At 38.3% G+C, this 12,999-nt stretch overlaps 1 protein-coding gene across 7 annotated transcripts in view; it reads left to right on the top strand.

Moving 5' to 3' along the window:
* Positions 1–12,999, top strand: part of SH3D19 (SH3 domain containing 19) — a 171,171-nt gene that overhangs the window by 131,646 nt on the left and 26,526 nt on the right. For all 7 annotated transcript variants that reach the window (XM_072724820.1, XM_072724818.1, XM_072724821.1 and 4 more), the window contains 2 exons: positions 7,704–7,811; positions 12,028–12,140. In XM_072724820.1, the coding sequence (XP_072580921.1) occupies positions 7,704–7,811; positions 12,028–12,140 (221 nt within the window). The remainder of the gene's footprint in view (positions 1–7,703; positions 7,812–12,027; positions 12,141–12,999) is intronic.

The following is a 12,999-nucleotide window of genomic DNA, read 5'->3' as shown; positions in this document are numbered from 1 at the left end:
TGAATATAGTCTTATGCCCCGTACTCAGCCTTTTCTGTTCCTTGATTTCTACCACTTCGTTGCACAACATTTAATTACTTAGGCAATCTCTTAGCAAAATGTGTAATTTGCTTGCCCTACCTGACTTTAACCATGGCTCTCGATGGTGGGGTTACACTGAATGCTTACTCTATCATCTTTCTAAACCTGCCTCTCCTCCTGTTTTCCGTACACCTCACTTAATAGCACCATCATATACCCAGCCTTCCTTAGAGAATCCTGGAGATCACCTCTGAGTCTCCCTACCTGTGACACCATGGCTGTTTGGACATGGAGTCAGACAGGCCACAGTCTCACTTCATTGCCATGTGACTTTGGGCAATTTATTTAACCCCACTGTGCCTTGGTTTCCTCATCTATAAAACATGGTAATAATACTCCTCATGGAGGCAATGCAAGGATTAAATGTGATTATGCAGGAAAGCCCTGCCCCATTGTCTGAAACATTGTATGTGCTCATTAAGTAGTAATTATTGTTACTTCTTGATCTTCACATCCAATTAGTTACCAACTCCTGGTTTAACTTTCTAAGTAGTTCTTGAATCCTCCTCTCCTTTCAAACATCCCCCTGTACTGTTGCACATTAGGCCTTTATGCCAGATTACTGTATAATCTCCTAAATTGAGCTCCTACTTCTGCCTCAAACCCATCATCCTCCATATTGTGGCTAGAGTGTACCTTGGACCTCGTCCTTCCCCGCTTAGTGTCTTCCAGAGGTCTTTAGGATCACCTCTGAATTCCTCAACATGTAGAGAGATTTTTGTTTGTTTGTTGATTTGGGGTTTTGTGACTTTTTGATGTATATCAATAGCATTGTCTTTGTAAATAAAGGATTATGGTCTCTTTGTGAAACCTTATTCATCTTGGCATTTGCCAGAAACAGAGAGGAACGCAAGAGAAAGGAGAGGAACGCACAAATATACCTTTCCTCGTTTTCCTTCCCTCAGAAATAAGGAAAAATCTAATAAACTGGCTTTCATAAAATGAGGTTGCCATATTAATCTCAGGAAGTAGAGATCAGAGAATACCAAAGCTGTGAAAACATTGTAAAGATTAGAAAAATTATTAAAGGAAAACTCATAAAACAAGCAATTTAATATTGGATTCGTTTCTTGGGTAGAATGCCTTCCAGGTTAATGTAATGGAGCTGAGAAGTATTAGCAATTCCTCTTCACACCTTTACAAATCATACCCAGTTGTCAAAAAAAAAAAAAAAAAAAAAAAAAAAAGCAGAATGCTTCTGCTGTCAGCCCCATTACACAGACCAGAATAATAGTTTAGCAGCCAATTTCTGCTATTAACAGAACTCAAGGGAAAGAAATGACAGAAAAGCAAGCCAAGGATGGTGAAACTAATTATGATGACAAGCATATTATTAGAGACAGGTAATAGGCAGAAAACTACATTACCATCAGTGTTTTTCTACCCCAGTAATGAAGACCATGCGGATAGAGGTGTAAAGGGGCCTGCTTCTGTGGCAGCAGGTATAGAATATTGGTTTGATGTGGGGTGCTAGAAGGAGAGCAGAATAAATCTGCAAATAAAGGTAGAGAAAAATGCCACGGACTTGACGTAGGTTTGGACAGGAGATATTTTTTGAGATGCTTTGTATTTTTTCTGTAGAAGGAAGAGCAAAAACTCTGTGATACAGTTGTGGCACTGTGGTCCTTAACCCCTTCTGGGAATCACAGAACTCAGAATCAGATTATCCTTCGAATCTTTTATCTCCCTTGAAAATAGCCCTTCAGCTCATGTATGCACAATTTCCAGAGCCTCAACAGCCCATTCTTCAACCCCAAATGAAGGACTTCTACTATAGAATATTGCAATAGCCTCCAGTGAACTGCTTAAATAATGGTACATCCATACAATGGAGGATCCCATGCTAATTAAAAAGGAGGCACACCCCCTGTTACCTCCTACCATGGACAATCCCCAAGATATTATTAAGTGAAAAACTGTAAGGTATAGTTCGTATTCATGGTATTTTATTTTTATTTCTTTTTTCTTTTTCTTTTCTTTTTTTTCTTTTTTTTTTTTCCATAGTATTTTAGCTACTGTTTGTGTTAAAACATGTGTAGTATCTTTGGAAAGATGTATAAAAAGTTAGTAACAAAGGTAGTCTTTATGAGGGAACTGGGTTGGCAGGAGAAGATGAGGAACCTGGTTTTCAAATATCTAACCACAGAGAGAATTAGGATGAAAAAGTGGGAGAGTTAGCTCTTGTCATCTTTGCCATAGAGAGCTGCTTCCCACACTGATCCTCAGTCTTATCTTGAGTAGAAATTTTTTAAATAATTAATATATTTTTCTAAATTGCTATATTATTCAAGATGATAAGTAAAAGCTAATTATTTTGAACTGCATATGTGTAAATAAGACATTCAAAAACATACATGTGCCTTAAATCCTATTAAATAGAATCAAAAAAGAGTTTTAATTTTCCAGAAAGGTTTTAATTTTTCTAATTACCTTATGGACAATTTTATGGCCATTATTGCCTTTAAAAAGCAAGTAAAGTGATAAGAATTTTCTTTTTTTCCCCCTTATTTTTTAAGTGGTTTTAGGTTTGGTTTGTTTGACAGGGCAATTATTTAAGCTTAATCTTATAACTTTCTTCTTGTGATTGAGTTTATTTTATTGGATTTTTTTCAGTTACAAAGTAGCACGTACTTGCTGTAACAAGTCACACAATACAAAATTTACTAAAAGGAAAAAGAAAATTTACCTCCCTCTAGTCCATCCATATCCTCAAGAGTAACCAGCTTGAACAATGTTCTATGTAACTTTCCATGCCCTTGGACGCTTCAAACCAAAGCTTACAAACATACATACATGTACTTTTCCTTACTTTTTACATTTTTATCATATTATACCTTGCCTTTTTTTAATTTAATAGTGAAATTTATGGACTTCTTTTCAGTCCAGTTGGTCTAACTCCTTCCTTATACCTGCCTAATATTTCTTAGTGTGAGTTTATCAGTTGATTCAATATTTCACCTATTTATTCATGGACGTTGCTCTTAATTTTTTTGGATTTCCTTTTCCCCTACAGAAAATGCTACAGTAAACACTATTATAAACATTGTCTTTCCTACTGATGCTTTTATTTCTGAAGATGAAGAATAAATTTCCAGAAGTGAGGCTACTGTGTCAAAGGTTATGAACATTAAGCATTTTCACAGTACCAGTGATCCAGCTTCCCTCTTGGCAGTGCCTAGAGTTCCCAAACATGAGATGCCGTGCTTGCTTTATATGCTGCCCGCTTATATTTCTGTCAGAAAAAAAAAAAACCCTACTCATGAACAGATAAAATGTAAACTCCATACTGTGTAGCTAAAAAGATTTGCACACCATCATCAAGATGAAAAACAGGCCTCTGGTTCTACCTCCCTATTGAAGTGATGCTGTTCATCCTCCCCTCTAATCTGCACACCTCGTCTGGATTAGAGCCCTGGACAGCATGCAGACAGACAGGCAGGTGCTGAGCTCACTGACTCTGTGAGCACAGCTGGGGCAGGTCATTAAACAGACCCACTCCTGCCCAACAGCCTGCAGTACTGGAACACTTCAGACATCTTTGCTTCCCTGTATTAAGAAGTATTTTTTTTCCAGAGACATATGTAGTAGAATAATTTTACGTGATCTAAGTAGTATTATGAAATAGTAGCTGATGATATTAAAAATGAAGACCAAAAGAGTAGGTAACTAGGACACTTTGAATACTTTGTTATATAAATTGTATCTATACCACTTCAATTTAAATCCTTTAGGTTTAAAAAAATGATAATAACTGGGCCCTTCCATGCAATAGGTGAGGTCTGCAGTATGCAGGATTTGGGGCAGCAGGTATCTTAAGGCCAATCCTCCACCAGCAGGCATAATTTGGATGCCCCTGTGCTTCACCCCTCAAGGCATCAGTGGGTATCTTTTTCCCTCATTCATGCCCTCCCTTCTAGAATGTGAGAGAGTATAGGCTCAGGATATAATATGAGTTGGAAATAATTGAAGTTATGCCATGCTCAAGATTTTCTTCCCCTTTCACACCCACCCCAAAACCATCAACTAAAGGTCTATACTAATAACCAAAAGATTATAGATAGCAGAAGCAGCTATTAAAGCAGAAATACCACTTGAAAGGTAGAACACAGTGAACAGTTACCAGCCTTAATCTTTTTCTTGAATGTTTGGTCCTTTTCCCAACATAAAACAGAGCCCTGAAAGAATGGGATGTGACAATCAAGATTGGGGGCAGGGGGAACAGTCAAGTCTCTAAAGGATCAGATCTCTACCGCAGCTGGGGGAAGGAAGGTGGGTCCTTGGAAGTCAGTGGGTTCCAACAAGAGCCATGGAGACAGAGCAAAGGAAATAGTAGGAAGAGAAATGAATAGAAAGGAAAAATAAGCACAAAGGAAAGGTACGGTGTTTTGTGTTTGAATAAAATGCATGCTGGGATTGACATAGGGTCTTCAGATTCCTTCGCTTTACCTACTATAGTATTACTCAGAATAGAAGAACCATTCAGGGAGTTCACATTCTGGTAATATTTGCAATAATTGGCTTTTTTTTTTTAAGATTTTATTTATTCGTGAGAGACACACAGAGAGGCAGAGACATAGGCAGAGGGGAGAAGCAGGCTTTCCACAGAGGGCCTGATGTGGAACTCGATCCTAGGACCCCAGGATCATGACCTGAGCCAATGGCAGAAGCTCAACCTCTGAGCCACCCAGGCACGTTTCCCCCCCCCCCCTTTTTTTGCAATAATCGCTTTAATGCAAGAACAGTACCACTTTTTATCCATTGGCACTGCTGTTTCCCAGAGACCAGATATATATTACTCAAGTTGGAAGAACTATTAGAATATGTAAAGTCCGGGGGCACCTGAGTAGCTCAGTCAGTTAAGCATTGACTCAGGTCATGCCCCCGGGGTCCTGGGATGGAGTTCTGTGTATTAGGCTCCTTGCTCAGTGGAGAGCCTGCTCCTCCCTCTGCCTCTGCAGCTCCCCTTGCTTGTGTTTTCTCTGTGTGTGTCAAGTAACTAAAATCTTTTTAAAAAATGAATATATAAAATCCAGTTGTTGGAGAGATGGTCATAAAGAACTCCTCTCCCTCACCCCCTGCACTCTTGTTTTATGCTACAACCTGCTTCCCTTCTGCCCACACCCGAAGTTTCTCACCATGCTCTATTTTCCATTTTCCAGTAGTACTTCTCACGTAATATACCACGTGAACTATTTATTATTATTTTGATTATTATCTCCATCTCCCTGCTGGAATGTAAGTGCTGTGAGAGCAGAGTTCTTTGCTTTGTTTACTGAAGTATTCCAAGCACCTTGAATAGCATTTGATTTGTAGCAGACATCCAATCAATTCTGAGTGAACAAAAGTGAAAAAGCGAATTACAAAGAAAGATATAAAATCTTTTTTTTCTTTATCAAAATACCTACATAAGAATACATGTACTGTAGGAAAATATCTGTAGGTAGATACACCAAACTTTAATTATTACTGGAAGGATAGGATTACAGAAGACTTTCCATCATATATTTCTTAATGTTCCCTATTTTTATAATAAATACTACTTTTAAAGTAAAATGCTATAACAAAATATAGAATTTAAGAATTTGGTTAGATCTAAAAGAAGGAACTTTGTTTTGTGAGGAAATAGGTTATGGTGGAAGAAACTTATGTGATTACAAGAGCCTTTTTTTCAAGTTTGATATTGTTTTGATACTCGTTTTTCTTTTTTCAAAATTTTAGTTATTTGACAGAGAGAGCATGAGAGAGAGAGATCACAAGCTGGGAGAGGAGGGAGAAGCAGACTCCCCACTGAGGGGGAGCCCAACTCAGGGTTTGATCCCAGGACCCCAGGATCATGACCTGAGCTGAAGGCAGATGCTTAACCACCCGAGCCAGCCAGGTGCCTCTACGACTGTCTTTCCAACAACAGGATTTTATATATTCATTTTTTAAATTTTTTTTAATTTTTTTATTTATGATAGTCACACACACAGAGAGAGAGAGAGGCAGAGACACAGGCAGAGGGAGGAGAAGCAGGCTCCATGCACCGGGAGCCCGACGTGGGATTCGATCCCGGGTCTCCAGGATCGCGCCCTGGGCCAAAGGCAGGCGCTAAACCGCTGCGCCACCCAGGGATCCCTATATATTCATTTTTTAAAAAATATTTTATTTATTTGACACAGAGAAAGAGTTGGCTTTTTGCACTTAGACAAGACTTGCCTCACTTTGAGCTAATAGATAGGTTTCCAGGAAAGGGTCTTCTAATTTTTTTTTGTCTCAGTAGCCTAGTAATAATTGTTTTACCTGGCATGCCACTAGGAAGCCATTCCTAGGTGGTAGATAATAAAATAGAATTGTACCTTACCATAGCATCTCCCCCCCACCCCCCACCCTCCACCGCTGTTACTGGCACAGGGTAGTCATACACACGTGAACAAGTGGCTAGTGAGTGAGTGATGCCTTTGGTGGCGTGTATAATGAATAGTAGGATTGCCCGGGAGCTGGGGGTAAGGAAAGGCCAGGTGTCCCGGGGCCAAAAGTCCTTCTTAGCCTTAGCTCAGCTCTTTGTGTGTCCTGAAAAATAGCTGGTCGGCAAAAGGTGCTTATCGAACTACAGCTCATAGTAGGCAGCCTATGAATGCTGTTCATCACAGGAGCTATGGTGTGTACATTGTTTTTCAGGGACTGTGTCCCTGTAGTTAAGAGTCTGTAGAACAGGTGCAGAATTAGAGCATATACTCATTCTGCCTTTTGTGGAATAAAGGCAAAGGAAGCCTCCACGGATCCTGAGTGCTACACAGAGTATTATACAGCATTTATTTTATTTTTGCTAATCTGTTTATTTTTAGATTTCTCCTCTTTAAAAAATGTTATGGTTATTTTCCCAAACTACTGAGAAGAATATTTACATTAAAGACAAAAAAGACTATTAGTTTCAGTTTAAAAAAAAAAGTTTGGTAGTTAAGTCTTTGTTTAAAATACTTTCTCTGAGGATATACTGTTAATTTTCAATGAACCAGTTAAGATGGAAAAATGCCAAGCCCTGTATCTTTGCCCCCAAATTAAATATTTGAAGGAAGATGTCTTATTTTATTTCCAGGATAAAACACTTTCTGTTTTCATGTTAACTGAAGTGTGGTTTTACTAAAGTAACTAACACTCTGCTGAGCACCTGCCCTGTGCCAGGCACAGTGCTGGGTAGGATGAGAGCCCTTCTCGAGCTTTGTACCTAAGTTTCCTGGGCCAGGCACAGGGCTGGGGGGAGAAAAGACTTTCTTTCCTGGGGCATCTGAAAGGCTTCACAATAGGGGGGAAATTGGCTCCTCGTTTCAATTGCCCCTCGTTTTCAGGCGACACTTATGAAATGATTGTACTCCCATGAAAGATGACTTCTACATAATTCAGGATTGTCCTGGATATCTCTCATCAGAGAGGAAGAAAAGCCACATGAATTATTTACAGAGCACCAAGTTATTTCCTTTCATGAGCTCCGACTTTGTTTTTGTCTCTGCAAGCTGAGATTCTGTTTATCCATGAATAGTTTTCCCTGGGGCATGAAAATATGACTCTTTAATTATGAATGAGGTTTTTTGTTTGAGTCCATGTTAACTAAAATATGCAAAATAAACTGTGTTTTTCATTAGATCCCTTTCAGCTCCCCATAAAAACAGAACCAACAAAAGAACGAGCAGTTCAACCAGCTCCCACCAGGAAGCCCACTGTGATTCGAATTCCAGCCAAACCAGGAAAATGTAAGCACTAATCTGCCTTCTTTATTTGCTTCTCCTCAAGCCTGGGAGAAGTATATACTAATTTATCAATGTCTGCTTCCGAAATTATGTATAATCGGCCATTTATTATTATTTATAGTCAAAGGACATTTAAAAGCAAGTTATTTTTTCACAGTTCCTTAGACAGGTGGTACGGTAAATTGTGGATTTCATTTCTCTATACCATTGACTCTAGGCAGAGAGAATAGAGGGAGACTGAAACTTAGGTTGCTTGCTATTGGTAAATGGTAAAGGTGGTGGGAAAGTACAGTTGGTCCTTGAACAACACGAGTATGAACTGCAGTCCCCTTAAACACAGTTTTTTACAGTACACTACTATAAATGTGTTTTCTTTATGATTTTCTTAATAACATTTTCTTTAGCTTATGTATTATAAGAATACAGTATGTAATACATATAAAATCTGTGTTAATCAGCTATTTATGGTATCAGCAGGCTATTAGGTAAATTACATGTCGGGGGAGTCAGAAGTACATGTAGATTTTCAACAGTGTCAGCACCTCTGACTCCCATTTTGTTCAAATGTCTATTGTCAATCCTAATGGAAACTGATAGCAAATAAAGTTGTATGTGTCTATCTGGATATAGTATCTTATTCCAACCATCATAATCTAAGTATAAGAATGTATGAATTGTGTGAAGAGCAGTAACCAAGAGTTGTAAAGACATAATAATGACTAAAAAATTTTTAAATTAATGTAATACTACATTTTGATGTTATTCCTTACTTGATTTTTTTAATGGTACAATAAATGGTATGAGTTTTTATGAAGACTGCAAAGAATTATGATATTTACTCTAAGAGAAAAGCCAAGAGAGCCAGGCCCATTTATTATATTATACCCTGGAGATTGTTAAAAGGTGTGTGTGTATGTGCATGCATGTGCTTGTACAGTGGCTTCCATAGCCATTCCTGGCATTGCTTGGAGTGATCACACAGCTTTTACCCTGAGCTTCTTCTCTCATTTCATTCAGTGCCTTTGCATAGTCCACATGCATCCTTGCCTTACCTAACAGGAGACCCTGCTCCTCCTAGTAGCAGATAAAGTATTCCAATCCTTCATTTATCTGTAGCATCCCCAGGTTATTTTGCAGGCATAATGCCATGAAACCTCTTTAGTTCAGGGCTTTGCTTTTTCTTTCAAAAACTACCCAGAAAGATCATATTGGTTTTGGTCTTTTGAGTATTTTGTTAATTGATGGCTCTAAGCCACATAGTGAGAAGATTAAACTGAGTTGCTGTGAAGAACGAGGAGGAGAAAAAGTCAAGGGTACCAAATTCTGGTGGATTCGTGCTTTCTTGGGAGGTTATATAGTTTATTAAAGACCTGGTGGTATATTTCTCTTGACAGCATTGTGTGACCCACAAATCAGTGGACTATATAAGTATCACAGACGATAGTTCACTGGGTTGTTTGCTTGCTTGCTGTTAAAATGTATTCTATTTTTTAACAGGCGTAGTGAAATACAATGATAATAAATATTACCTGAAGTTTGTGTGGGTTTTAGGTAATACAGTTTTTACAATTAAATTTATTCTCCTGTTGTATCAGGATCCCCAAGACCCCAGGTTTGATCATCCTTAGGAGGATTCACAGGACTTAGCATATAGTTATGTCAGAACTTTGATTTGTGTAAAAGTATACAAAACAAAATCAGCAAAGGGAAATGGTGCATTGGGCAAAGTCTGGATGAAACCTGGCACAAGCTTCTAGGTGTTCTCTCCCTGGGGAATCACAAAGGCTATACTTAACTCCCCCAGGAACCAGTTGTGACAACACAGGTGAAATGTTGTCAACCAAGGAAACTCATTAGACTCTCAACACCTAGGGCTTTTATTAGAGGTTGATCACATAGGCACATCTAGAATTTTGGCACATTCCAAAATTCCAGATTCCCTGAAGGAAAGCAGGTATTCAGCATAAACCATATTCTTTTGTTTTATTAGTTCTGGGGATGGTAGGAACCTTCCCAAAGTCCAAGTTCCCAGATTCCAGTAAGGACCAGCCTTGGAAGCAGGCCTTTCTAGGGATAAGCAGTCTCAGGCCTACTACATTTATTCTTTTCTGCTTACTTATAAATGGGATTAATAGTCCTGAAATCCTGAAAAAGATATATTGAGGAAGCACCTTTATTTATTATTCTGACAAAGTTCCAGGAACTGTTAGAAAGTTGGATTCTAACTGCTGTACACAAAAGAACTAAAGTGCCAATTTCTAGAGCATTATTTCTATTTATATCAAAAACCACTTCCCCAGAATTGTATTATTACAGTTATTAAGCAACCCATATGTGCTGTGGAGGGAAAAAAAGTTTTTTGGTGTTGGAAGAACTTAGAATGGTTAAGCGAAGAAAGGAATAGCTTTGTGGTGTCAAACTCCTTGGTGGTCTTTGAGCCCGTCAGCTCTTTCCCCTTAAGACTTGTTTCCTTGGACTAGGATGTCCTTTTTCCAGATAGATGCATGGCTCACTTCTTCAACATTCCTTCAGGTCTTTGCTCAAATGTCACTTCTCATTGAGACCTCCACTGACCCCATTATTGGAAATTGGAAATCTTCACCTAACCCACACATTCATACTTTTAATCCCTATGTCCCATCCTTGCCAGTAAGGTATCTCCTCTCTATTTTCAGATTATTATTGCTTTGTATCCTTAATCGTTTGTCACAACAATTCAATATCCTAGGCGATTCATCATTTCCTTATAAGGAAATGGGGGGATCCCTGGGTGGCTCAGCGGTTTAGCGCCTGCCTTTGGCCCAGGGCGCGATCCTGGAGTCCTGGGATCGAGTCCCATGTCAGGCTCCCGGCATGGAGCCTGCTTCTCCCTCTGCCTGTGACACACTCTGCCTCTCTCTCTCTCTCTCTCTCACTCTATGTCTATCATAAATAAATAAATAATTCTTTAAAAAAAAAAAAGAAAACTGTACTGGAGTGAGCATCTTCACGATGGCAACTGAGTTGAAATGTTCCTGTGTGTCTTCATTTCCAGAGCAGCCCTGCCTCTAGCTAAGAATGCTTGCCTCCCTCTACATCATTGTTTTCCTAGTAGCTGGCCTGGGTATTTTCCTCCTTTTGAGAGTGTTTTCCTGTCTGTAGATAAAATAGGAACCTGACAAATCACCCTCTTGTTTATAGGTGTTTCATGTGAAATGAGAGCAGGGAGTGTTCATTTGAAAGAATGAAAAAGATTCCCATCTCCTTTAAGTGTCTAAACCTGTGTAAAAGTGGCTCCAGCCTCCTTTCATATGTTACAGTCATGCTCTCTCCAAGCATTTTTATACACAGATTTTAATTAGCTGTCACTAATTAAATCTGATCTTTTTCTTCTTTTTAAAATATGTCGGTGGGGGGGTTATGCTATCACTGAGTTAAGGATGTAGTTTGGATGTAAAGATACTGTTTGTTAAAATGAATTCAATTAAGTCCATTAATCTAGAGCTAATGAATTAGAAAACATGTTTAATTATTTGAATGGGGGAAGGTTGGATACACAACCTATTAGGAAGCAGCATGCCATATTACAGTGAGCATAGGCTTTAGGGTTCAAAACCCTGGATTTGCCAATTATTAGCATTAAGACCTTGGATAGCTTATATATTTTCTTCTCAGCTTTGATTTCTTAATTTATAAAGTAAGTAGGGTATTATTTAGCATAGTGCTGTCCAATAGGACTTCCTGCAAAGATGGAAATATTCCATAATGGTGCCCACTGGCCATATATGGCTACTGAGCACTTGAAATGTAGCTAGTGCAGCTGAGGAGCTAAATTTTTAGTTTTATTTACGATTTATGTTTAAATCACATATGATGACTAGCTAGTGAACTATGCAGATCTAGCACATAGATGGACATTGGCTGGAGAAATGTAAGTGAGCAAAATACCTTAACTTAATGCCTGGCTCATTGAAGGTTCTCAGAAATGTGGACTGCATTGTAATTACTTAGTATTATTTTTACACTATATAGCATTCAGTAAAACTAACTGATGTCTAATCCATCATCTAATCCATCAGTTTTCTGAGGTTTCCTAGCTCTTTCTCATTTACTTAGCTGTCCATTCTTTGCATGGATCTTTTATGATAGCCATTTTCTTAAGGAACCAAGCTGCAATCATTTCATCCTCTGGAATCCCCAAAGGCCAGAAATTATTGATGAATTACTACTGTTTTTCCAGGTTTACATGAGGATCCACAAAGCCCACCTCCTCTCCCTACTGAAAAACCTATTGGAAACACTTGCAGTACAGTATCTGGAAAACTCAGTAATGTTGACAGAACAAGAAACATGGTAAGTGGTCATTATAAATTGTCTTAGATCAAAGACCAAGCTATGCACTGATTTTAAATACTCAGCTGGTGTCTGAATGATTTTACTATTGCTCAGATAAAGACCTTTACTGCAAACCAGTTCTAAGCCCCACATACTTATTTAATGTGATGTTCAATATTTTTTAAGTTCCTGTAGAACAAAAGAATTAGTTCATTGTACTTCATCATAAAATAGTTTGTCCTATAATAACATAATGACATTGTCTTTTAAATGGCACTAATAATGAGGAAGTTTTGTTTGTTTTGTTTTAAGATTTTATTTATTTATTCATGAGAGACACAGAGAGAGAGAGAGAGACAGAGGAAGAAGCAGGCTCCATGCAGGGAGCCTGACATGGATTTGATCCTGGATCTCCAGGATCACGCCCTGGCTGAAGGCAGTGCTAAACTGCTAAGTCACCCGGGGGCGGTGCTAAACTGCTGAGTCACCCGGGCTGCCTCTAATGAGAAAGTTCTTGAAAAATCTCTAAAAACCTTTAATATTTGTGGAAATAGACTTAGTCCAGTTAATCAGTTTTTATTTAAAATATCCAACTAGTGACATAATTTTAAGATAGTTACTATAAAAATGTGTTAAATTTTTCCTCAAATTTGTGAAATTTAAGGAAAAAAATATTTTTAATATAAAAAATAGTACTTAACCATGTACCTGTTAACAATGGTAGTCAATGAGCTATATATATATTTTTTCAACCGCAATACCATTTCCCCATACTGTTTGTAATTCCCATATGCTAGATTATCTTTTCAAGTTTGTTTCAAAAGAGACCAGTTCCTTAACAAGCGTTGGCAAGGATGTGGGGAAAAGGTAACCCTCT

Source organism: Vulpes vulpes, chromosome 10 (assembly GCF_048418805.1).
Source record: "Vulpes vulpes isolate BD-2025 chromosome 10, VulVul3, whole genome shotgun sequence".
Classification (NCBI taxonomy): domain Eukaryota; kingdom Metazoa; phylum Chordata; class Mammalia; order Carnivora; family Canidae; genus Vulpes; species Vulpes vulpes.
This window is presented reverse-complemented; position numbering and strand designations above follow the sequence as displayed.